At 40.6% G+C, this 25,160-nt stretch overlaps 1 protein-coding gene across 5 annotated transcripts; it reads right to left on the reverse strand.

The window, feature by feature from the left end:
• Positions 1 to 5,922: 5,922 nt before the first annotated feature.
• Positions 5,923 to 24,227, reverse strand: xirp1 (xin actin binding repeat containing 1). 5 transcript variants are annotated; one of them, XM_017310243.2, is made up of 8 exons: positions 24,101 to 24,227; positions 23,464 to 23,608; positions 23,325 to 23,379; positions 22,364 to 22,654; positions 20,990 to 21,068; positions 15,111 to 15,262; positions 14,915 to 14,959; positions 5,923 to 13,150 (listed from the first exon to the last, which is right to left on the reverse strand). In XM_017310243.2, exons 1-8 carry the CDS (start codon positions 24,225 to 24,227, stop codon positions 6,284 to 6,286), a joined length of 7,761 nt encoding a protein of 2,586 aa, XP_017165732.2. In that variant the 3' UTR covers positions 5,923 to 6,283. The 5 variants fall into 5 exon arrangements, with proteins under 5 accessions (XP_017165732.2, XP_017165731.2, XP_017165730.2 ...); XM_081598431.1 differs by lacking the exons at positions 20,990 to 21,068; positions 22,364 to 22,654; positions 23,325 to 23,379; positions 23,464 to 23,608; positions 24,101 to 24,227 and adding an exon at positions 19,224 to 19,508 and having other exon boundaries at positions 8,182 to 8,295; positions 8,729 to 13,150; XM_017310242.2 differs by lacking the exons at positions 22,364 to 22,654; positions 23,325 to 23,379; positions 23,464 to 23,608; positions 24,101 to 24,227 and having other exon boundaries at positions 14,915 to 14,956; positions 20,990 to 21,084.
• Between the last annotated feature and the right edge of the window lie 933 nt (positions 24,228 to 25,160).

The raw sequence follows: 25,160 nt of genomic DNA on the forward strand, positions 1-25,160 counted from the left end.
AACAGAGCTGTGCTGTCTGAAGTATGGCTAAGTCCAAAGATGTCATCAGGAAAGGCAGAAAATTGATTTGTGGAAACTTCTGCTCCATTTGGGTTGGGCGCGTCAAAAAGTAAAGGCTGAGAGAAGAGATTGTTGCTTGAGCCGAATATGTCGAAGTCAGCAATCTGGTCATTTGTTTGGTTGACTCCACTGAAAGGGTCTGGGTTGTCTTCTTGCTTTACGGATACTGAGTTGGGGTCAGGTGGTGGATCTGTCATTACGAGGGAAGCATCTGTCTCAGCTGACAGCGGCTGAGTGTCTATCAAGCTGAAATCATGAGGAAGAGCTGCAGAAGTCTCAGCTGAGGCACTCAGAAAGGAGGAACCTGCAAGGCTGAAGCTCTCAGACAAATCAAAGAAGTTGGTCTGATCTTGTGGGTTTTCAGCTCTGGAGCTGAAAAGTGTTTCACTGATCAGGTTTCCTCCCATTTCATCGGGTGCGTCAAGCAGTTTGTCTGAATTTGGAGGAGATTTGTGGGTACTTATCTGTATGGATCCTTCACCCACCTGGGTTGAACTCACAATTTCTTCGAAGTTATCAACAACAGGATGAGTTAAGCATCCATCACTGCTTCCTTCAGGTGTCGACTGAATGACTGATTCTTCTGGGTCTGGGTTTGGTAAAGTCGTGTCAGTCAGGAGGATTTCAGGTTGTTTTTCTGGATCACTTGCAGACTGATCTGTAGCTACAGTAATATTTAAGTCTGATTCTAGATCAGCTGGGTTTTCTTCAGTTTTCTCTGGAGTTGGCAGATCCTCACTGGTTTCTTTGATGGATTCCTGGGACAAGTTGACCGTCTCTATAGATGTGCTGATATTTTCCTCAGAAAGCACTGAGCTTGTCTGATTTGCAGCTTTTGTTTCCAAAGATGCAACTTCTACAAAGTTATCATCAACGACAGGATTAGTTAAACGCTCATCACTGCTTCCTTCAGGTGTCGACTGAATGACTGATTCTTCTGGGTTTGGGGTTGGTAAAGTCGTGTCAGTCAGGAGGATTTCAGGTTGTTTTTCTGGATCACTTGCAGACTGATCTGTAGCTACAGTGATATTTAAGTCTGATTCTTGATCAGCTGGGTTTTCTTCAGTTTTCTCTGGAGTTGGCAGATCCTCACTGGTTTCTTTGATGGATTCCTGGGACAAATTGACCGTCTCTGTAGATGTGCTGATATTTTCCTCAGAAAGCACTGAGCTTGTCTGATCTGCAACTTCTGTTTCCAAAGATGCAACTTCTACAAAGTTATCATCAGCGGCAGGATGAGTTAAGCATCCATCACTGCTTCCTTCAGGTGTCGACTGAATGACTGATTCTTCTGGGTCTGGGTTTGGTAAAGTCGTGTCAGTCAGGAGGATTTCAGGTTGTTTTTCTGGATCACTTGCAGACTGATCTGTAGCTACAGTGATATTTAAGTCCGATTCTTGATCAGCTGGGTTTTCTTCAATTTTCTCTGGAGTTGGCAGATCCTCACTGGTTTCTTTGATGGATTCCTGGGACAACTTGACCGTCTCTATAGATGTGCTGATAGTTTCCTCAGAAAGCTCTGAGCTCGTCTGATTTGAAGCTTCTGGTTCCAAAGGTGCAACTTCTACGAAGTTATCATCAACAACAGGCTGAGTTAAAAGCTCATCACTGCTTCCTTCAGGTGTCGACTGAATGACTGATTCTTCTGGGTCTGGGTTCGGTAAATTCGTGTCAGTCAGGAGAATTTCAGGTTGTTTTTCTGGATCACTTGCAGACTGGTCTGTAGCTACAGTGATATTTAAGTCTGATTCTTGATCAGTTGGGTTTTCTTCAGTTTTGTCTGGAGTTGGTAAATCCTCACCGGTTTCTTTGATGGATTCCTGGGACAAGTTGACCGTCTCTATAGATGTGCTGATAGTTTCCTTAGAAAGCACTGAGCTTGTCTGATTTGCAGATTCTGGTTCGAAAAGTACAACTTCAGAAATGTTCTCCTTCTCCTGATTCTCTTCTGTCTTAGTCTGTTGTTCCATCTCTGCTGTCTCATTAGCGGTATTATTTTTGGTATGTTTCTCAGGCTGTCCAGGTGTTTTTGTTGTGTCAAAGGATGACTGAAACAGTCTTCCAAACAGTCCACCACCAGGTTTCACATCAGTTTTCTTTGCATCCTTTGGTTCTGCTCTTGTTGCTTTGTCGTTACCAGTTGATGTAAACAGCTTTGTCAAAGGACTCCTTCCTTTGGACAAGGATCCTAGTTTGGTTTTTGAGTTTGTTCTTGGTAGAGCCTTCTTCTGAACTGCAGTGTTTTCTTTCTCACTGTTCGAACTGGTTGTCACCAACTGGGTTTCATTCATTTCAAGACTGGCCTCCTCTTCGATCACATGTCCTGCAGGATTTTGTGGACCATTCAGATCCTCAGAACCACATTTGCTGATCTGACCTGTTGAAGCAACATCTGGTTTCTCAGATGGTTCATGTTGTCGTGTATTATCTTCAGTCAAACTGGATATTTCTGTGTGACTTTGACAATCAAGTGAGTCTTTAACTTTCTCCACATCTTCTGTCAGAGTTGCATCATCCATTCGTGGCATTTCTTGCCTGGTCTGCACATCAGCATTGGACTCCAGGTTTGGTTTAGTTGTTGGGTCTCCATTGTCTTGACGTAGAGTCATCTCAGGGGTTCCATTAGTTTCTTCAAGTCCACTGTTTAAAGAATCTACTTTCATGTCATTGGTCTCTGTTTCATCCTGGGAGCGACTTGTAAGGCTTCGCTTCGATTGCTCTGGGGAGTTTTCAGATTCAGCTCCAGAGCCGATCTGGCTAGTCTGGTCGCACAAAGCCACGTCAACCTTCTGAGCAAATCGGACAGATTTCCGAACTTTATTTTGAGAGGCTTCCAGCTTGTCAGAAACTGGACTGTTCAGTTTTGAAAGGGTCACCACTCTTGCCTGAACTACTCTTTGGTTTTTCACAGAGGTGCGCAAAGGAACTTCACGCTCCGTTGGAGGGATGGGGATTTGGGCTGCTTTTGTTGAATCCTTCACTGACACTGGTTTTTCAGAGGGCGACGTCTTAGCTGAGATCAAATTTACTGTCTTAGATTGTTCCTTCCCTGCTGTGTTTGTCATTTCTTTCCTATAGTCAGGTTTCTCACTCCTCCAATGCTGTGATTCACCGACGATAGCTGGTTTGCCAGCATCATGCACCTTATTTTTCAGCACTGGTGCATTTGTCGGCTGTGTTGGATTGGCCCTGGTAATGTTCCTCTCTGGAGGCCATCTTACTTTCAGCTTGCCATTAACATCAGCAACACTCTTATGCTCGCGCTCGTTTTTGCTAGCCGTCGCACTGAGCAGCTCAGCAGACGTTTTTAAGTTGTTTTTGGTCATTTTGGATGTGGTTTTGGCATCAAGCTCATCTGTTCCTTTTTTTTTGTGAAGCCAGCGGTCTTTATGTTGTGTGTGCCCAAATACTTCGTAGTTCCCCTTTCTCTTAAACAACTGCTGGTAGTGGGAAATGCAGTACAACTCTCCATAAAGAGATGAATAGTTGTGAGTGCTGCAATGCAAACAAAAAAATATAGTTTAATATTTGTTTTTTAGTCTTTTTTACTCTGACTACTACTAGTGTGACGGCCAGCTATAAAGGATTGTAGAGGATTCTTTTTAACAGGTTTACAGCAAGATGTGCCTCACCTGAGCTTCTTCTTGCAGTGCTTACAGCAGAAACAGTTGTGGTGCAGGATTAGCTTATTGACCACCATTCTTTCCACCGGGTACACCGGTGTCAAGCAGGCAGAACACATCTCCTTGGCAGGTGACTGGAACTGTGATGGCGAAAACATAATTTCTTTTACAGTAAAGTTATGTTGCATGTTTATGTTTGGCCTTTGCCAACGCTGCACTTACAACACTCTAAGATTTCTTCCAGATCAAAGAGACACATTGGGAAAATGTCAAACTTCACACCGGTGAGACTGCTAGAAGCATTTCAGGAGTGTCTGACGAACGTGCGACTTAAGGTTTGGGCAAATTTTAAATAAAAAAAATATGAGTTTAGCGACACAAAGGTCTGAGTAATTTCTTGAGATAATATGAGATCAAAGCTACAGTGAAGGTTCAGAAATATGGAGACATCTCCAGTCATCCATTTCTGTCAAAACATATTGGTTCCTTTAATGGAGGTCTTCTGGTCATCTATTTAAGTCACACTGAAATATTTCAGGTCATCAAACTAATTTTGATAATTATTCAGAGACAACAGTAAATACAAAAAAAACCCTTTTAAACAACTATTGGGAAAAATGTATCCAAACCAAACTTTGTGTTGCTTTTAGAGATCTTTTAGGTAAATTTGTGTTGTCCAAAAGGCTCTATGCAAGTCATTTTTTTATTTTAGAGGTCTGGCAGTAATCATGAATCAGCAACATGCTCTGAAAAAAATTAACTTTTTGCTGTTGATGTTCAAACAAATTTATTAATTGAATCAACCATCAGCCATTATTTTATTTGTTTTACTAGACTAAATAGTGCTTGTAGGGGCTGCACAGTGGCGCAGTTGGTAGAGCTGTTGCCTTGCAGCACGAAGGTTCTGGGTTCGATTCCCGACCCCGGTCTTTCTGCATGTAGTTTGCATGTTCTCCCTGTGCATGCGTGGGTACTCCGGTTTCCTCCCACAGTCCAAAAACATGACTCTTAGGTTAATTGGCCTTTCCAAATTGCCCCTAGGTGTGAGTGTGTGTGTGCATGGTTGTGTGTCCTGTGTGTCTCTGTGTTGCCCTGTGAAAGACCTGTCCAGTGTGTACCCTGCCTCTCGCCCGGAATGTTAGCTGGAGATGGGCACCAGCAACCTTCCCGACCCCACTGAGGGACAAGGGTGTAAGAAAATGGATGGATGGAAATAGTGCTTGTATCTATGGATCCTTGAAAACCACCTGCTCCATTCTGTGCAGCTCAGAATGTGAGGCTACATGCAGCGATACAGGAAGTCATGCTACATTATAGTTGGGAACTGATAAATATTAGTTTCCACAACACAATCTCAGACTTAAGGAGACCCACAATTTGCTAAGTTCTGTTAAAAGTAATCAACATTTCAAAAGGGAAGTCATTTTGCTGCAGTTTTTATTTTACTTAGGTAGAGTATTACCTATATTTTACTATATTTTAATTTATTATAACTCTGAAGGGTTTTATTTATTGCTCATTGCCAGGTACATTTTAAAATCTTGTTCATTTAGCTAAGATTAAGCAAGTATTTCATATTTACATATCTTCTAGCTTTATTTGATTAGAAAAATGTAGTTTATGCAGTTCTTATCAAGCTGATCTTGAGATTTGTAATGTGTCCTATTTGTTACTGATTAAAATAGTTTGACGTTTAAAGCTTTGTTAAGGATCCTTTGTAGCATTTAAGTTTATTTTGCCTTACACAGCGTAATACCTTTTAACATGTAAAGGATAAATATCACATCCCTAAATACCTTGATCTTTTTCATTCTGTGACATGGCCAGTATGTATTTGGAACCATCTAATATGGAGGATGGATTCTGCCAAAATTATCAATAAATGTTCTTATTTATTGCATTGAAAAATAAGAGCTTTCCCAACAAAAATATTTATAATTTTCAACAATATTAATTTAACATTGTCACTGTCATTTCATTTCCCATTTTATTTAAAATCTTGTTTTATTAGTTTCCATTTATTATTTCTTTCCTCATTTTTCTAATTCATTTTATTTATTTTATCTTTAATAATTTTATTTATTTAGTTGAGCGCTAAGGCCTCCATTGCAAACCTTTGAGAACCAGTGTTCCTGAGAATGGTTGTCCTGGCTTCTGTGTCCACAAGTGGGAAGCAAAGCCTGAATAGTCAACTAATGTTGACCAACAGAAAATACGCTCAATAATCACACCCACGCCATCCTGTGAAAACTTTAATAAACATTTTTGATATAATTGCTTTATGGTGAATTCTACTGTTTGTTTGAAAACTAATCAACATCTAGCATGGAGTATAAAAAGTCTTTTTACCATTTTTCAAACTTTAATTTATTTGACGATTTTCACATCAAAAAGTACAATTATTATTAGTTTTAATAGACAAACATAACAAGTACTTTATCAGGTGGTTACAGTACAAAAAATTAAAACAACTATAAAACAAATGTTTAGCTATTAAAAATGATCATTTTTGTTGTAATAAACTTGGCAAAATTCTTTCATGAAAATACAACATACACACACTAATGGAATAAATGTCCTGGATTTACTGAGTCACTTATTTATTTCTTTTGCTTTGGTTGACTGAATGTTACAAACACGGTTCCATTCTGCTTGGCATTGCTCAACACTTTATCTTGGAACTGACGCCCGGATCTTTGCATTAAAGGCGATGCTGTCACTTCGTACCTGGCAGGACCTCCAACTACTTCAAACAAAGCCGACGTTTTGCTGTCAGGCTGATTGGTTACAAATGTTGAAGTCACAGAAGAAACAAACACGTTGCCGAAGCTGTCGCTCTCTTCGTATGTTTCGCTGACGGTCTTGGTGCCAATTATTCCTGTATTTTGCTCTGGAACAGCCTTTACTTCAAGCACGCTGACTTTGCGTTCTTGACTGGGACCGTTACTTGGCGACTCGGGAACAGAGGAATCCAGATCTTGCTTTGCGTCGTGGCAGCCACCCGGAGCACTCTTTGTGTCTGGTTTAAATGTTGACATGGCTGGTTTTTGTTGCTCAGAAGGCTTCCTTGCAGAGCGAATGGAGATGAATGATGGTGAAGACTGAGAGGAGGACTGTCTGGTAAGTGGCTTACTTTTTGCATTTTGGGTCTCTTCTGGTGACTCTTTTCTAGGACTTGGTTTGGTCTTGCTCGACACTATGCTTATTTTCTTGATGCTATTGACGGGTTGAAAATTTTGCTCAGATTTCAAAGATTCGTCAAAGAGTCCCGACAAACCAGCAATGTCAGCTTCGGATTTCAGATTGGAAACAGAGTACAGTGCCTTTTTGATCGTTTCTTCAATGTCAACAAGTTTGGCTAATGTCTGCTCCTTCAGCTTCATTATCTCCTTACTAGCTTTCTCCAGATCTTCAAACGCACTTTCAACTGAGGAAATGCTTTCAAGATCATCATCCTGTAATTCTGCGACTTTCTTTTCTTCTTTTTTACATTTCTTGGGATTTCTTGGGGCGACCATCCAAGGAGGGACATTGCTGTATAAGGACTTCAGGGAGGTGGCATCTACGCTGCACGGCTCTCCTTCGATCTCCTGCACCTGAGACAGAATTCCTTTGAGTTCTTCTCGTTTCCTCAGATTATCAAAGATTTCCATGGCGGTCTCCGCATTTTCTTTCATGATCTCATCTTTGTGGACTGAAAGTCTTTGCCGTCTCTCCTCCTCTGTCTCTCTAACTTTCTTCTTTCGTAAAACAACCTTATCCCAGAGTTCTTCCTTGTTTTGTTGTAGGTCATTTTGCTGTGCATGATTTATTTCGCCTATCGAATTAGTTTGTGATGTTTCCACTTCAGTTTTGCATTGATGTCTGGGAAGGCTAAGCTCATGTTCATGACGCTGAGGCAAATTATTGCCAGTTTGCCTATGATCACTATTATTATTAAAACACACTTTAACCTTTTTGGACGGCAAAACTCTTTTGTCCAAATCTTCTTTGTCCTTTTTTTCAAAGTTCTTAAGAGCAGCCCTCAAGCTCATGTTCATCTCTTGTTTCCCATCTTCTGCATAATTTTTCATGCACATCTGGATCTCCTCAGCTGCATTTATTTTCTGGATCACGTTTCTTTCTATTTGCATTTTGTCACTGTTGGACATTGTCAGCTGAACGTTGGATTTCCTCTCCGTGAGTGGCGTTTGGAGCTTTTTGTTATCCATCTGAATGTTAGAGTCCATTGGCTGATCTTCATTTGACAAATGTGAACCTTGTGTTTCATCACCATCTCTCTGTAGTCTTCCATCATTTCTTTCCTCACTTGGTGTGTCTATAGATTGGATAGGAAACTGCTGGTTTCGTTTTGGAGAAACCACTGCATTCACGTTGTCGTCAATTTGGCAGGTAGCTTTGGGAGGAGATGTTGGTGAGGTGTTTGCTGTTTCCACTGTTATCCACTGTGGCTTTGGTAGTAATGCTGGCTTTTGATTCTTTGGTTTCTTGCTCTTGTCTATGAGTGGAGGTGAGGTTACTCTTTCCAAGCTGGGCGATATAGAGGGTCCATTTGCTAATGGGTTATGGGGTGAAAACTGTGTTGGGTTCCTTGGCTGTCCTTCACAGGTTACTGAAATTGAAGGAAACAATGTTGTGTCAGATGAAGGAACAGACACCACAACACACTGATTGTGAACAGTCTTGCTCTTCCCTGGGCATGTCCTGCCTGAATTCCTGTATATCATTGCAGCTTTATAGTCTCCCTTGGATACATTTACACTAGATTTCTCAAGAGATTCCAAAGCCAGCTGCACATTTCCTCTCACAACATTTTCCTTATCTACAAGCCTCTGCTCTGTTGCTGCATTCTGCAGAGATCTAATGGCTGCCTTCACATCTCCTCTAATGACTTCTTCTATTTCATCTTCAGTTGTCTGACCATTAAAATCACAACCTATAAATAAAGGCATTGGTTGCTGGGCACAATTGCTGACTACAACTGCACTTGGTTGACAATTTTTAAAGGAAATGTGGCTTTCCTGATCCTTCTCTGCATCACTGACCTGTGGATAAGTCTTGATTTGCTGGCATCCTGAGGAAGACGAACATGTAGATTGTGCCACAGTCGAAGAGCTTTCCTCCTGCACCGACACCCCCAAATTGTATATTTTTCCAGGAACAATGACCTCCCGCTCCACCTGCATGCTTTGCTGCTTGGCCATTTCCAGGGACTTTTTAGCTGCTCTCACATCTCCAGATACAATTACTTCTTTCTGTGGTTGGCTTCCTTCGTCCACAGGACCATGAGCTGACAAGTCCATTTCATAGATGGTCCCGGGTTTAATCATCTCCCTCTCCACACTCATGCTTTGCTGTTTTGCACGCTCTAGCGACTCCATTGTTGCCTTGATGTCTCCAGGTACAACTTCCTCTTTGTCCACAATCACAGGCTGCTTTGCAGCCAGTTGTTGCTTTGCTGACGACACATCTCCAGGGATTATTTCTTCTCTCGGAATACAGCAATCGACACTGACAAAGGGCTCAGATGAGAAAACCTTCTTGGTGTTCTTTACATCTCCTGGCAAAACATCACAAACGGTTCTCTCGACCTGCTCTTTTTGCTGGCAGAGGCTTCTCTTTGCTTCCTGCACACCTCCCTGAACTGTTTCAACTTGCTCCTTCGTCAAAAGGCCACAAGCAGCTTCAAATTCAGATTCCTCGGTATGAAGACTCTTCAAGTAATCAAGGTCTCCTTTTTCAATGCAGCTTTTGTATAAATTCACATTACCCTTTTCATTTTCATCCACTCTACACAACGTTGCAGCTCTCTGATTATTAGCAGTAGCCAAGAGATTTCCAATTGTAGTTTTCACATCTCCCCTTTCCATGACATGACTCTCAGTTTTGATCTCACTATATAGAGAAAAAACTGACATTTCTCCTCTTTCCTCTCCAGCCTCTTGCATAATAATTCCCTTTTTGAAATTATTTTCCTGAACAAGCAAGTCATCTATCATCTGAGCAATGTTCTGTATCCTTCGATCTTGCTCAATGTTGGCAGTCGCCATTGACTCAAAGACAGGCAGCTCCACCACAGTGGTGTTGATTTTACCCTTTTCGACTTCTCTCAGAAGAGTAACTTGTGGCTTGATTGTTGGTTTGAGCAGAAGTTGCAACATGATGTTTCTAATGTTGCCAGCAACAATGTCCTCTTTTTGAATTTGCACACCTCTGCTGGATTCAAGGAGGTATTTTGCCATGTTGACATGCCTCCTTTCGTTTTCTTCTATTATTATGCCACTGGAGTGGACAAATTTGATTTCATACAAGTATGAAAGCGTGTCAGCCACACTGTTGGCAGTGATTTTATCCAGTGGCGTGGTCTCGAACAGCCAGGTAGTGCACTTCACATCAGCTTTTGGTATCTCCTCGGTGACTTCTGCTGAGGTACCTTCAGACTCCTTGATCTTGTCCAGTGGCTGAGACTCAAACATCCACGTGCAGCGCTTCACGTCTCCCTTCTGGCTGTCTGCCCTGTGGACTGTTTTGACTGGATTCTGCTCTTGAGGTTCGCCTTTCAGACTATCAAGGGTCTGATTCTCAAAAAGCCAGGTGGAGGTCCTCACATCTCCCTGCTGCACATCAGTGACACTAACCATTCTCACAAACTTCTTGTTCGACTGCTCAGATTCAAATATTTGTTTATTCAGCTGGACACTGCTGCCTCCAAAGTCTTCGGTGACCAAAACAGGAGGTTCATCTCGTTCAGTGAGTGAATCCAGAGGTTGTGTCTCAAACTTCCATCTGGCTGATTTTACATCCCCTTTCTTGACGTCTTCTTGTGTAACAGCTCGAATCACGTAAACTTCATTCTCTGCCTTGATGGCGTCGAGTGGTTTTGTCTCAAACATCCACCTCGCTCCTCTGACGTCGCCACTCATGACCTCTTCTTTTTTGACAGTGGTCACTTCATGAAACTGCCCTTCTTTGTCTCTGATGGCATAGAGAGGCAGGGACTCAAACATCATGGTGCTGGATTTCACATCAACATTGCCCATAAGGTCTTCCACTGATACCAACTTCTCCTCAATTGGTTCCTTTTGGATTTTGTCCAGTGAAGAGGTTTCGAAGACGAACCTTTTGTTCTGAACATCTCCAGTCTCAAGAACTTCAACTGCCTCCATGCTTACTCCATGCTCATTTTGGTCTCTATTAATCTGGTTCATGGGACAGTTCTCAAACATCCATGTAACTTTATGCACTGAACCTTTCTCAACGTGTTCACCTTGCTTTGGTCCCTCAGCTGTTGACATGATTTCTGACCCAATTTCATCAAGGGATTGGGACTCAAAAAGTTCCTTGACACGTGACACATCTCCCGACTGAAAGTCGACCTGGCTGATGCATCTTAAGTTTTGTTCTGTGTCTGACTCTTTTCTTATCCTATCCAAAGTTTCTGTTTCGAATAGATGTTTGACTGTCTGAACAGCAACCTCTGATTTGACAGAGTCCCTCTTAGTGCTGCACAGCTTCAAGTTGTTCGGCTCACCATTTCTGATGGTGTCCAAGGGTTGTGACTCAAAGAGCCAAGTCATAGACTTGACATCTGTGTCGACAGCATCTTTATCCTTGGTTTTTTCCATTTTGTCATACAACATATCCATCGGTTGTGTCTCAAATAACCATTTGCAGGTCTTGACATCACCTTTGCAAGGCTCCTGTTCAGCTGAAGAGCTTTGTTCTGTTTTGTTGAATTTGCAGTGGATTCCATCAATGGTCTGGGTTTCAAAAAGCCACTTTGCTGTCTTAACATCACCTGTAGAGTCCTCCTGTCTGGTGATGCCTTTGATAATCTCAACATCTTTTCCATCTGCCAGCTGATCTAAAGGCTTGGTCTCAAACATCCACTTGTAGTTTTTGACTTTCCCCTTGATGAATTCCTCCCGGCTGACTGTTGTGACCTCATGAAGGTTTCCAGAACTATCTTTTATTGCATATAGAGGGCTGGTCTCCGTCACTGCCTTGTTGGTTTCCTGCCTCTCAGCCATCTGCTGTTCCAGCTGAGCAATTTGACTTAAGGGAATCGTCTCAAAAAGTTGCTTGAACCCTTTCACATCCCCCTTTTCAATCTCTTGTTCTTTAAACAAAGTATTCTTTTGAAAGCTGACATTTTCAAACATGAGCTTTTTGCCTTTCACTTCCCCTTGTTCTTCAGCTGACAGACTGATTTTCTTCAGATGCTCCGCTTCGCAGCTTTCACTGAGCGCCTGCATGGGCTGAGTTTCAAACAACCACATTGAAGACTTGACATCTCCCCCAATGATTGGTTCTCTCTCCAGAGAGTTTTCTCCTGGGGATGACCGGGGTTGCATCTCAAACAGCTTCTTTTTGTTGGCAACATTAGCTTCTCCTGAGTTGCTGGCATCTACTCCATGAAACGTATCTACTCCTGAAACCTCTGTAATTGTGTCGAACGACTGAGTTTCAAACATCCACCTTTTCTGGTCGACGCCTTCTCTGTGCCCTTCCTCCAGAGATATACCTCGGATGATTTTCACTCCATCACTTCCTTTGTTGATCGTGTCCAAAGGCTGGGTTTCAAAAAGCCACCGGGCAGTGTTGAGTTTGCCACTATTGATCTCCTCCCTACAGATGGATTTAATCTCATGGATATTGCCACTGTTGTCTCTGATGGCACAGCAAGGTTCTGTCTCAAACAACTTCAAGGTTTTCCTGACATCGCCTCTCTGCTCCTGAAGCTCAGATTTCAGTTTCAGGACGCTACGGTCTTCAATGGAATTGCATCGGCCCAAGATGCTCAGTGGTTTGGACTCAAAAAGAAGCCGAGTCCCTCTTACATCGCCAGACTGAATGGGTTCTTTTAGAAGGGCCTCTACCAGTTCACCTTCGCCAGCTTTGAATTTACTGAGAGCATCTAAAGGTTGGGTTTCAAACAACCAGGTGGACGTTCTCACATCCCCTCTGATGGACGTTTGTCTTTTAGTCGCCATGTGTTGGGTGCCGTCAATGTGCTCAAACATCGTAGAGGTGCTTCTGACGTCTCCGCCTTTTAATTCCTCTGTATCCAAGAGTTTCTTCGTTTCGTGAGGATCTCCGATATTGTCGAGAGTCCAGTTCTCAAAGATCCACCTCATGGACTGAACTTCTCCCTGATAAGCTGCATCTGCTGCCTGAGTGTTTTCTGCCTGCACTGCTTGCATTATCTCATCATCGACAGCGTCGTCAAGACTTGCTCGCAGGTTGGGGTGGATGTGTTTGTAGAGCCTCTTCAGCTCACTCTTCTGCCGTTGCTGGTAGAACGTGGAGAAGGTTTCTTTAGGTGGAGGCAAAGGGAGGCTACTCAGAGTCATTGACCCTTCATAGTCAAAGGGTCTGGGTGGGACAGGAGGAGGTGGAGGAGGTGGCAAGTCATCTTCCTCATGAAACGGTTGTGAAACTGTGATTTTCCTTTCTGCATCAGCCATCTTGAAATACATAAAAAGACAGAAAGAACAGCATAAGGATTATAATCGTCAAAAACTGTATTACAAATAAATATATTGAGAATATATATGTAGTTATGGAAGCCATACTTTACCTTTTATTATGTTTATATGTAGTTTTTCACAGCAAACCATCTTCTATCACACCAAAGTTAAAAAAAGACTCAACAGTTGTTAGTAGGCACAGTTTACACACATCCAGAACATTAGATATGACTTACAGGAGGTAAGCCATATCTGAGGTTTTGAGACCAAAATAGACATTTTTTTTCTTTTCTTTTTTTCCTTTTCTTTTTTGTATAGTTAAGCCTGAAATAATATATAGGCCTGGCGGCTAATCTTTTCATTTTACCAACATGTTTCTTTTGACTGAACTTGACCTAGAATCCAGGGAGCGAGCTAAATATTAGGGTGATGACACTATAGAGCTCTCAATCAAAGATAAATCATGTTTTTTTTTCTTTTTTTTTCTTTTTTTTAAAAATTAAGACACTTCTTACTTTGATATCTTTTGATAGATGCCGGTTTCAATTTCAGTCAGACATCAAACTTTTTGGTAGGATAAAAATTATGGTAAATCTATATTTGCAGAGGGAATAAAATATTTTTGGCTTAAATGCAATAACTCAGGGGTGTCAAAGCCATTTTCATTTTGGGCCATATCAAATCTAAATCTTCTTAAAGGGCCAGTTCTGCCAGAATATATTAACAAAACTAATTAAACTGTTAAAATATCAATAAATAGCTGTTCCTCCACCATTTTGTGATTTATTTTAGTGGGTTTTTTTGCAATCAAAATTACAGATTTTTTTTTGCCAATTTAGAAATGTTTGTAAGGAATTTTTATGATATTTGTGCTAATATGTGATGTTGAATGTGACTTCTTATTATTCCCCATGGCAGTGTTTATGAAAGTGTCATGACAGTCTTATTCACCCTCCTTCAAATAAAGTGTTATGAGGGCCACATAAAAAATTATGGCGGGCCAGATTTGGTTCCGGGCCTTCAGCGTCACACCTGTGCACTAAATGATGTATGCTTCTCCCACATTTTATTTCATAGATTAACAAAGGAAGCTCACTGATATGGAAACCAAATTCAAATCAATCCATATCTGATCTGCAAAACAAATCAGATATGGATCCAACGCAAATGTTTGACAAAAAGGTTATCTTTTTTTTTTTTGCTTTATCTCTCCATGTAATTTATGACAGTTTTTCATTTTAATTTCATTTTAATAAAATTTCAAGGGTAACCTGCTGTCTTCTGTTTTAGTATCATGTCTATGTAATAAAGCTACATAAGTCAGTTGAAAACTTCTGTTGTATATTTACCTATTTATGATATTTGGTTCATTAACTACAAATATGCTTGTTTAATTTTACCTTTAATTCAAATATATTTTCTGTACTTTTAGGTTTTGCAAAAAGACAGATAAGTACAGTTGGAATTTAAAATTTGATTAAAAAACATCTCCAAATATGAAAATGATCCTTTTCAGGGTTTTACGTTTCAGATTAAGTTTGCGTTTTTATTAAATTATATTTCTTTCCCATGCAAAATAACAAAGTTACCATACATGCTTTGTGATTAAAAACCTTTTCTGATTTTCTGTTGTATTAAATAATAATATATTTTTTTATTCTTATGTTGTTTAATATGTCATGCGGGAAAAAAAACAACACAGCACACATTAGTGAGGAAACATACTACTGAATAAGGGATGCGAATTAAATGACAAACTACCTTGCTGGTTTTAGCCTTCGTTCGTGGAGTTCCTCTGAATTCCTGCTGAACACAAAAGAACAACTCAGGATAGTAAAACACAATAAATGTGAGCCAAACGTGTATTTTAAAAATCATTGGGTTGCTCTAATGAGTCTCTCCTGGAGCCAGTGCCCTTGTTATATGGGGAGGAATGAGAAGCATGTCAGGAACTCACTGGCTGTTCTGAGCCGCCCACCGAGTCAATGGCTGCTGTTCTCGACAGATATAGAGCCAGTCTCTCTTTGACTGAGGAGGAAGTAGATATCCTATCTCTGGATTGTCCTGTTGAAGTGCCTCCTCTGCTCAGTGATGGATTATATTTATCATCTGCAGAGAAAAAAAACCCATCAACTTTATTTTCATCTTGAATTAAGATGTTCAGATGTTTTGACGTCCACTTTAAAAGTTCGATAAAACTCGGGCGACGATCTGTGTCTCTGGTCTGTGAGACGTTTCATGATGACAGGTTTTATTTTTGGATTCCCCTCACGGTGTCATGGTGACAACGGCATCCATCTTATCTCTGCTGCAGCTTCAGATGGACTCACAAAAGCTCGTGCATTCTGCATCATTTAGTGAAAATATTTCTTAATAAGCAAATCTTCTAAAGACTTTGATCCTAAATATGCCTGTGCAGCGTTCCTGCCGCCTGAGACCCTCACCGGACTGCATGCCATGGACTGTCTATGGAGCTCAGGAGGGACAAAAACCAACAACTGCTAGCTCAGCTGGAGTGACCCAGAATGTTTGCACATTTTTCAGTGTGCGCTCTCTGCCGTCAAACGTTTAGCACCTGACCCGAGGAATGCAACGGCTCGCCCTCAAAAGAATCCCAGAAATGATTTCAGTCGTGTTTTTGCACCTGAAGATGTTGCTAGCTTACAATGAGATCTTCAGTTTTTTAAAAACACAACAGGTGAATTTTGTAACCTGTCACTTTAAGAAAAAGTATAACAAACTGAGATAAACGGATATTTAAGCTTTTCTAGGAGAAGTCCTGGAAAAAGGCTGTGAGCAGTAATATCCTGTCTGCAGTGGACACGTCTCTTGGTTTCTTTGCTTAGCATGAATTCAGTTAAGTTGGACCTGGAACCTGAAGCTAAAACTGGTTTGATAGGGGCAGAGACCAAAATACATTTCCAATGTCTTGACAGATCTTGGCCCATGCAAACCTAATTCATGAACCTTTAGAAAACTGTCAAATATGCTTTTTTTTGTTATTTAAGGAGGAGGTTGAATTATCTTCCTGTGTAAAACCAAAAAAAAGAACAGACAATGGATCTAGCAAAGGTCGCCAGGCCGGGAATCGAACCGGTGACGGCCACGTCGAGGACTAAGACCACCATATGTGGGTTGTGTTTAACCTCTGCGCCACCACAGCACACCCCAGCTGCTTTTTATTTTTACAAGAATAGCGATATGTTAAAGTAGCGCTACTCTTATTTGAGTACAATTTCTGGATACTCTACCCATCTTTACAATGGATATAAAAGTAATCCAGTGTATTTTATTGCTTTTTACGCTGCTTTAGTTCCTGGTAGGTCTGTACTCTGACCGGAACTGCTTCAGATATGTCATTATGTGTTTCTCACAGTACAATGTTTGGATGCACACCACCTTTTATCTTCACTTCCTGCATAAATAATTATTAGCTTCTGTGTAATAAACTGTTGAATGCAAACGTGACAACAGCACAAAGCTCCCTAAAACTAGCATAAACTACTCTCAGCAGAAACTTACTTCAAAAATCTGGATTCAAAGTGTTGCCTTTAAGTGTTTATAACAACGATTTTAGCTAAATGAAACAGATCAAACATCATCGTAAGTTTAAAGCCCAACAACTGGGGGTGCAGCACAGACCACCCATGTGTAACTAATGGTCAGATTGAAACACACCTCGCTTGTCACCCATTAAGCCCTCACAGGACAAAAGGATGGACCCGCGAGCTGGCGCCTCTCACGAGCCTGGACTTAAAGCGTTTTCATACATGAGTGGACAGAAAGAATGAAGTCACCGAAGGCCTTGCGTGTTGAAATCCTGGTCCACCAAACTCTGAGGTCACCCATCACCAGTGTGTTCACAAAACATCTTGGTGTCAAATCAATACAGATTAAAAGGCTGATGGCTTTAGGAAATCTGAGCACGTTCTATGTGATTCCCACATTTTTACATCCATTTCCCCAGAGTGGAAAGGAGCTATTAGTGGCACATTGATGGGTGGGTGTTGACCACTGGCAGCTGTGCAAATGGCGGTGAAATGCAGTTGCTATTTGTTCTTCACCACCTTGCCCGCCATCAGCTGTTCAGGATTGTTGCCACATTCACAGACTGCAGTAAAATCCTTAACACTAAGAAAAAAAAACCTGCTCCTGTTGAAGGGATTCCTCACCATCTAATTAACACATACATAACATATCACTGTGTAGATCCCATCAATATAAGCAAAGTTGGGTTTTACTACTTTTACTTTAAGGTAATATCTACAAATAATGAACAAAACCTGCAGTTTTCAGCCTAATTGGGCCATGAATGTTGACCAACCAGTGGTGGAAAGAGTAGCCGAGTAGAGTAGCATGACTTCAACATATTTTCACTTAAATATAAGTAAAAGACTAAAAAAAATTGTAAGACTAAAACATTTTTTGGTAAAAAAAAAAGTCTATTCATGTATTAACTGTTCAAAAATATAGATAGTTTAATATTTAAAAAGTACATCATCAAACGGACCAAAATATAAAGATATGTGGAAAGTTTGGTATTTTAAAGACCAAAATGAAAATAATTCATATAGGTGACATGATTGCAAAAATAACAAAATCAGGCAAAAGAAACATTTTTCCAAATAAATTTCTTTCGATATAAAGATAAAGGATACAAATTTAACAAAAACTGCAGATGTGTGTGTGAGTCTGTGGTGAGTTTTTTTGTTAAAACATGTTTGTTCTTGATTCAGTGAACTTACTCATAGTGGGTAGAGAATCCAGAAATTTTACTGAAGTAAAAATTGTGATGCGTCATAATAAAATTACTCAAGTAAAAGTAAAAAGTACAGCTTAATAAAAACACTCCTATAAGTTTTTCTTCTTTCCCAAAAAGTTACTCAAGTAAATGTAGCTGACTAAATGTAACTAGTTTCTATTTCAACTCATCCAAAACTTGTCAATAACATCAACCTGCTGGTTGGGACATTAAACGGACATCAACAGAAAGCCACGACCTAAAACATTTAGATGTGAATGATTATTAATGAGTACTGCAAAGCAGCCAAAACAGAAACACTCTTCAGTGTGAAAGCTCTTACTGAAGGATGAAGATTCAAAGATAGCGAGGTGCTTAACATGCATTCGGAAGAATCAGTAAATTTAAAGGGAAATTGTACTTTCTACAACATGTCTACAGTTCATTCGAGCTGTGAGAGAGCAAGACTTTCAACAGAAAATAGGAAGGCTCAATACCAAACAGCCGAGTTGCCCTGTTTTGTTGTTTTTGTGGAAATAGAAATTGTCGGTAGCAATCTACATTCTCAAGGCGACAAACACATCTAGCATTTTAAGCATGCTAGCTGGGCTACTTGCTATTGTGCGATGTTAAAGATAGTTTAAACTGTCAATAACGACAAAAATGTTTTTCTTCTTTTAAAATTATAGGAAACCCAATTTTACAGGCAATGCTCTCACGCAGCAGCATGACATTGCCTCTTCCAAAAAGTAATTCATGACAGTTCAACAAAGGAAGGAAAGAAAAAATATTTTCCTGCATTGTTCAATTATCTTCTTATCTCAGAAGATAAGAGATATGAGAAATGAGATATCTTATCTCATATCTCATCTCCTATTGAGAGCTACAGTACATAAGATCAGAATCAGGTAAAAGTTTTATAACAACTAGAGATTCTAGTTTAGCCACAAAACGCTAATCAGTATCATCAGGATTAAATAACAAACTGAAAAACCCCGTCTGAATATCTGATTAATGCCAGTCTTTGTATGGATAAATAGGAGGTAAAGAATAATCATTAACTTATTAAAGACAAAATTCTGCACTTGCATGTCTTATATGGTTCATAGACTGAGAGACATAAATCCTTATTTGCTGGTCAAATACAACAAAACATACATTAGAAATCGGACAAATCAGCTTCCCACTAAATATTTCATCATCACCTTGGCCAAATAACAAAAACACAATTGGTATGGTAAGATTTTTTCTTTTACACATTTTTTTTTGCTACATATTCACATCTGTGTATCATCATCCCCCATTCAGTCTAGTTGAACATGTACTTACAGAAACACCGTCCAGCCTTGTTCGCCGTTACCTCCCCGTGTGTCTCTGCTATCTAAACGCTCAAGCTCCTGCGACGTGTCGCCCAGCCTGTCTCCTCTCTTCCTGCGAGCCGCTGACTGAACCTTTCTAGTCCTGAGCTCTCGAGGACAGCTGATTTTTATCTGTCCCAGCGTTAGAACTTTGACTATTTTGGGACAGTGGGCTGGCTGCTGCTACGGGCCTGACTCAGTCACCCCTGTTGGTCACTGATAGACTGGGACACCCCACCACTTCCTTTTCCCACAGCTACATTGTCACCCACTATTACGGGCGTTGGGTGGGACCGTGTGTGTACGCGCGCGCGTGTGTGTGTGTGCGTGTGGGGGTGTGTGTGCGTGTGTGTGGGGGTGTGGTGCATGGGGGGAGTATGTTAAAATAACACACGGGAAGTCACGGAAGGCTCTATTTTGGCCGAGTGGTCGAGGCTACTAACGGTCCGACAGAATCAGGGCTTTGCATAAATACTCATGTGAGTTTTGTTACATTTTATCACGTTACGTTCAAAAGTTTTAATGTATTTTATTAGGATTGTATGTGACACATCAACACAATGCCACCCCAAGTCGACTCTTTGTAGAATCAGCTTTTGATGCAGTTACAGCTGAAAATCTATCAGTTTTCCAAATCTAAAGGTGGAATTTTTATACGTTATTCTTTACAAAATAGATCAAGCTTAGTTGGCTAGGATAGAGAGCAATATGAATTTCAAAGATGTCAGAGAAAAACTGTGTTTTTAATCAGTCTTCTTCAAATTCGCTGCAACACAGACTGCTACAGGAGAGCTTCCATCACCATCTACAATAACTCTTTGAGTATTTTTTAATTAATATGAGTTACAGCGACATTTATTTTCCCTTTGGGATCAATAGATTATTTTTGAATGGAATTGAATTGTATTTTTGTTAACGACTGACGAGGCCATTCTAAGTAATACTGTAGCTAATTCAAATCATTACGCTAACAAACCTGGAGGAAAAAAAGAAATAGTTAAAAGAACTTGTGAAAAATTTAAGAAGTGGATCATTGACAAAAATAGATAAAATAAACATTCTGAATACTTTCAGCAGGTCCTGAATAAGGATGCCTTTCTCCTGTTTTTGGTAAGATTTTTTAACATCCCAATTTTTTATGTTTTTGTTTTTCAGAGAGCACATCATGCCTTTAAATGCCCACTCACCCTTCTGCCTTTCCCTTACTCATACTACCAACATCGCAGAGCGAAGACGTCAGAGTACCTAAGCAGTATCAGCTCCACTGCTTACAGGGCCAAGGTCTGCATGACGGACAAAGCTGTCAGCGATGGCCTCACTCCTATCTTGAGCCTGTGTGCAGACACATAGCTATGTACCTACACCGCAACATCCTTGTCTTTATTTAGCTTTCTCCCCTTCCCTATGACAACAGCACAGGGGTCACTGCTCAACAACCTTTTTCAAGATTCACCCCATGACACTTTAAATCTCACAAAGGTGGATTGTGACACATTTGCTGAAATCTAAACATAGATCTGATACGCTGAGTAAATCTAGATATTAAAGCGCTGTTGTGCTCCCATATTTCCAAAAAGAGACGCATTAATTGTATTTTAAAGGAAGGGGCAGCTGGTTGCACACTGACACACCCAGGTATGCATATAAATCATGGTTTTTAGGGGGTTCAGACACGGATCCCGCCTGTCTTCTTAGATGTCAGTGAGGATACACACAATATGAAATGGCTCTGCTCACCGTGTGTGTGTCTGGACGTGTGTCTGTAGCTCTCTGGGAGACCATTCGGAGCCTTTCGACCGTCCACCTGGGTCGTTCTCTGTGAGTGGACAAGAAGTTAATCTGTCATTCATGTTCTGATCTCACTTCCTGTCTACTATTAAGACTATGCCTAAAGTTTTTGGTTTTTGTAAAACTTATAGTTAGAGTGGCTTAGAATATCCTAATCTAGGGTTCAGCAACATTTTCAACCCCAAAGAGACATTTTTGCCCCTGATGCTACAAAATAAAACTTGCCTGGAGCTGCAAAAACCTATTTACTAAATATGTGCTACATAAAATGTGTCATTATGAAAGCTAACAAAAGTACACCAAAAGTCACTTTAGAACTAAATGAATGCTATTAGAAAAGAAAGAAACACAATGTTGTAGAATGAGGTCAGCCTTTTCTGAAATTATTTTTCGATAGCATAGTTTGAAGTTAGCTACTTTTAAAAGCATGTTCTAGAAGTGGATTTTGCATTGGAACTGATGAAAAGAAAATTGTGAAAAGCCTTTTTGGTTCAGACCCACATTCTCCTACTACTCTCCAATTTTGTTATTATTTCTGATGTCTGCTTCATGCTCTTTCTGTGTTTTTGCCTGGTGTTTCTGTTCAGCTGTGACACCTTCCTGGAGACTGACAGCTGACTTACTGCTGCCCATAACTTCATGTTCTCTTTCTATAGATGATGCACCTGTCTCTGTCCTTCTGTGTTTAACCCTGTGTGTCTGCTCTGTCATGTCAAAGACGGAGTCGGTCGTGGCAGATGGCCGTTCACACCGACGCAGGCTTTGCTGTTATTTGGCAAAAAGTTTATGTTTTTGGTGTCCGGAAAATGAGTCGTTCCAAAAACCTCCCAATTGTTGAGTTACATTCGATGGGCACTGCGCTGTTACCTAGCAACCCCGGCCTAGCAACGCAAGACCTTTTGGTAACCTGGTTTTTACTGCTGTACAATGGCTGCTTGAAAAGACAAGTGTTTTGTTACTGACATACTGTTTAGAAAAAAACTTGCTGCGTTCTTGTTGGTTATGCAGGAGGCTCTATAGAGCTTTTCAAAGATGTACCGTTGTATAATTGCGCATCTGTTTGCAGCCATTTTGTGTCAGTGTAAACGTCGATTTGGGGGGCGTGGCCAGAAGCAGCTGATTTTGATTTAAAGTGACAAGACACTCTAAAACAGGCAGAACTGAGCAGACTAAAATCTTATTATTCAAGAATGATTTCGTGAAAATGAAAAAAATAGTAAACATGTTTTGTATAGCCCATAAACCTAACCTAACCTGTTTCAGTGAGCATAATAGGCAGGCACTACTTTGTTTTGGCCAGCTCCATATGTTCTCGTCTCTTACCTGAATCGTATTTTCCTTCGGAGAGGTGTTGTTGCTCTTCCAGTCCTGCAGAGGACAGGCTCCAGCTGCTTTACCGACGCTTGTGGACGGGGAGTTCAGCCCGAGGCTGCTGTGGTAGTCCTGCTGCAGGCTGGCCTTGGACTCGAACAGCGCCCGCAGAGCTCTGGTGCCGGAGGTCTCTTTCTGCGGGAGGAAGTCCATGGAGCGACACCTTGACAGATTAGTCCAGGAGCTCCCAGAGTCCCTGCTGTCCAGCCTCTTCCAACGACTGTCCACACAGGGTAAGGACTCCTGAAGACACGCAATGATTTTTAGGTGGGTTTTCTTTTTCTTTTTTCTTTTTTTTGGTTGCAATAATGAGAGTCTAGCCTCAAATTAGGGCTGCAGCTAATTTTAGTAATCGATTATTCTATTGATAATTGTGACAATCGATTAATTGGATCAGATAAATTGGCACATTCTGGTGATTTTCCAGTTAATCACTTAAGCTTCTTTATTCGATATTAGGAATACATTAGAATGGCAAATAATTCAATTCATTATTTAAAATGGCAAAATAAACATTTTGCTGCCTAAAAAGGTTTGTTTTAACATAGCATTCCTTTAGTGAACACTTGATCTTTGGTAATAAAAGATGCAATCGCAAATCAATACTTTGAACATCAACATGTGAAAAGTTCAAGCTTTTCTGCGTGACTGAAAATCAACACAGAGTCAAGTTGTGGCCCTTATTAGATGTTTTGACTGGAAGTTTCTTACAGACAAGATTTTTTTTTAATCTTAAATGTGAGATGTATATATCTTTTTCAAAATTGTGGCTTAATTACTGTTTGAAGGTGTTGTTCTTTTAGCAAATGGGCTTTTTGCTAAGTCTATACTCCAGTTAACGATTGATTGTTTATTAGATTAGTTGATAATAATTTCAATAATCGATTAATCTGATTAATTGTTTGAGCCCTACCTCAAATCCTTGCTCTGCTTTTTCTGGACTCCTTAGGTCTGCACAGCTTTGGTAACTGTTGGGGGGTGGGGGGGATAGGCAAATTAATTTTTTGACATTTGCTGGACTGTAGGAATGTCTTTGCCAAGTGTGGACTTACTGCTGCACCAGCTGGGAGACAGACTTCCTGTTCCAGTTTGCTGTCGATGATGCGACCCATGATCGTTCCTGAGTCCCGGAGAGACTCTTGAGGGACTGAGTTCTCCTCAGGCCAAACGTCTCCATCGCAGTGTCTCTACCAACAGCTGCCAATGAGGAAAAAAGAGTTCAGACATTTTACTACCGATCATGCCAAACAATGCACTGATACATTTAAAACTGACCAATATCATTTTGATCAATTGTTTGAATGAAAATCCCCCCCCAAAATCACTAACCAATCAATCATAAAGCTGAGGTTTAACTTTACTGGAGTTACTTTGTAACAGGCTGAGACTGACGGTCATATGACTCCGTTAATGTTTATAAACTTGGTCACTTCCACTGCAAACCAAGCTGCCGGATCTCACTGCATCTCTCTGCACAATTAGCAAATGATTTAGTCTTTCCAAAAACTTGGTGTGTGAGTAAGTTCAGTAAAGACAAAGCTCCATGCTGCTTTAAATAAATAAAAAACAAAAAGAAAACATTTACATAACTCTTTAGGAGTTCTGTATAAATTCATTTCTAGAAGCATGCAGCTACAATACCATTTATGACACGACAATTATCTGACAAAGCAAACAAAAAGCTCATACCCGAGGAGAGGAAGGTGAGAAAGAAGAAGACGAGGCAGCCACTTGCGTATCGCTGTTCTTCTGTCTGGTTTGTGCCTTTTGGAGTATCTCTCACAAGACACAGCAATTTCTGGTGGCCAAAGTCCATTCACACCTTGTGATACAGGAACATACGGAAATTACTTTTTTTTATTTTTTATCACAGCATCACCTGATGAATTTATCTGATCCACGTTTTGTCACCACAACCACAAACGTCAGAACATTTTGTGTAATAGAGCGTAGAAGTGGCTAATAATTGTGAAAAGGAAGAACAAAGCAATGGTTTTCAAGGTTCTTTGCAATTACTAACCAGAAAAGTGTGGTGTGCGTTTGAATACTTCCTGCAATTAGAGCTGCTAGTCGTTTGGTGGTGTGTGTTTACTAGTTTTACACATCTGCAGACTTACAACTTTGCCTATTAATTTTCTGCAATGCCAGCTATGTGAGTGTCTGGTGTCATCACTTTTTAAGTCTTGTCTCAGATTCTCAATTGAATTTATGGAAACTCTGATTAGCTTCTATGTCCATGTTGAAGAAAATCACAGCATCGTGCAGCCAGCTGGCCTGGCCACTGCCCTCCTGTGCAATTATCTCGCTTTTCAGCTCAGTCTGGGCTTTCTACCTCTGACTTGGATTCCTCTGGTAGCATTGCTACTGGTCCAATCAGCAAACAGGAGAAGTCATGAACGATGATGTTGATTTCCTGCATTGTTTTAGGATTGTAACATGTCTGTAGTTTTAGCAATGGCAGCGGAGGATGTGAACAAAGCCGTTCAGTCTGCGTTAGCTGGTAAGCTTTATAGCATTGAACTGGCGCATTACATACATCATGGAAAAATGTTAGCTATTGAGTAAAGTTTAAAACTTCTACGTAGTCCACGCCTCCAGGAAGCCATCGTCTCTGAATATCCGAGGGTCCGGACCCTATCGTTGAAGCAAGGCGTAGTACAAGGGGCTTCATTTTACCAAGCTAACTTCTAGCCTAAGTGGGGATAATGTATTGATGGAGGCTAAAAAGTTAAAAACCGCTCTCATTTAA

This window comes from Poecilia reticulata, chromosome 17 (assembly GCF_904066995.2).
Source record: "Poecilia reticulata chromosome 17, P_reticulata-male-v2, whole genome shotgun sequence".
NCBI lineage: Eukaryota > Metazoa > Chordata > Actinopteri > Cyprinodontiformes > Poeciliidae > Poecilia > Poecilia reticulata.

Bases quoted from the DNA above. Each gene is read 5' to 3' on its own strand.
- xirp1 (XM_017310243.2), bottom strand. From the start codon at position 24,227: ATGGACTTTGGCCACCAGAAATTGCTGTGTCTTGTGAGAGATACTCCA. The intron at 23,609-24,100 runs GTATGAGCTTTT...CCTCATTGGCAG, and splicing joins TCTCACCTTCCTCTCCTCGG to CTGTTGGTAGAGACACTGCG. The intron at 14,960-15,110 runs GTGAGTTCCTGA...TTTTGTGTTCAG, and splicing joins TGGGCGGCTCAGAACAGCCA to CAGGAATTCAGAGGAACTCC.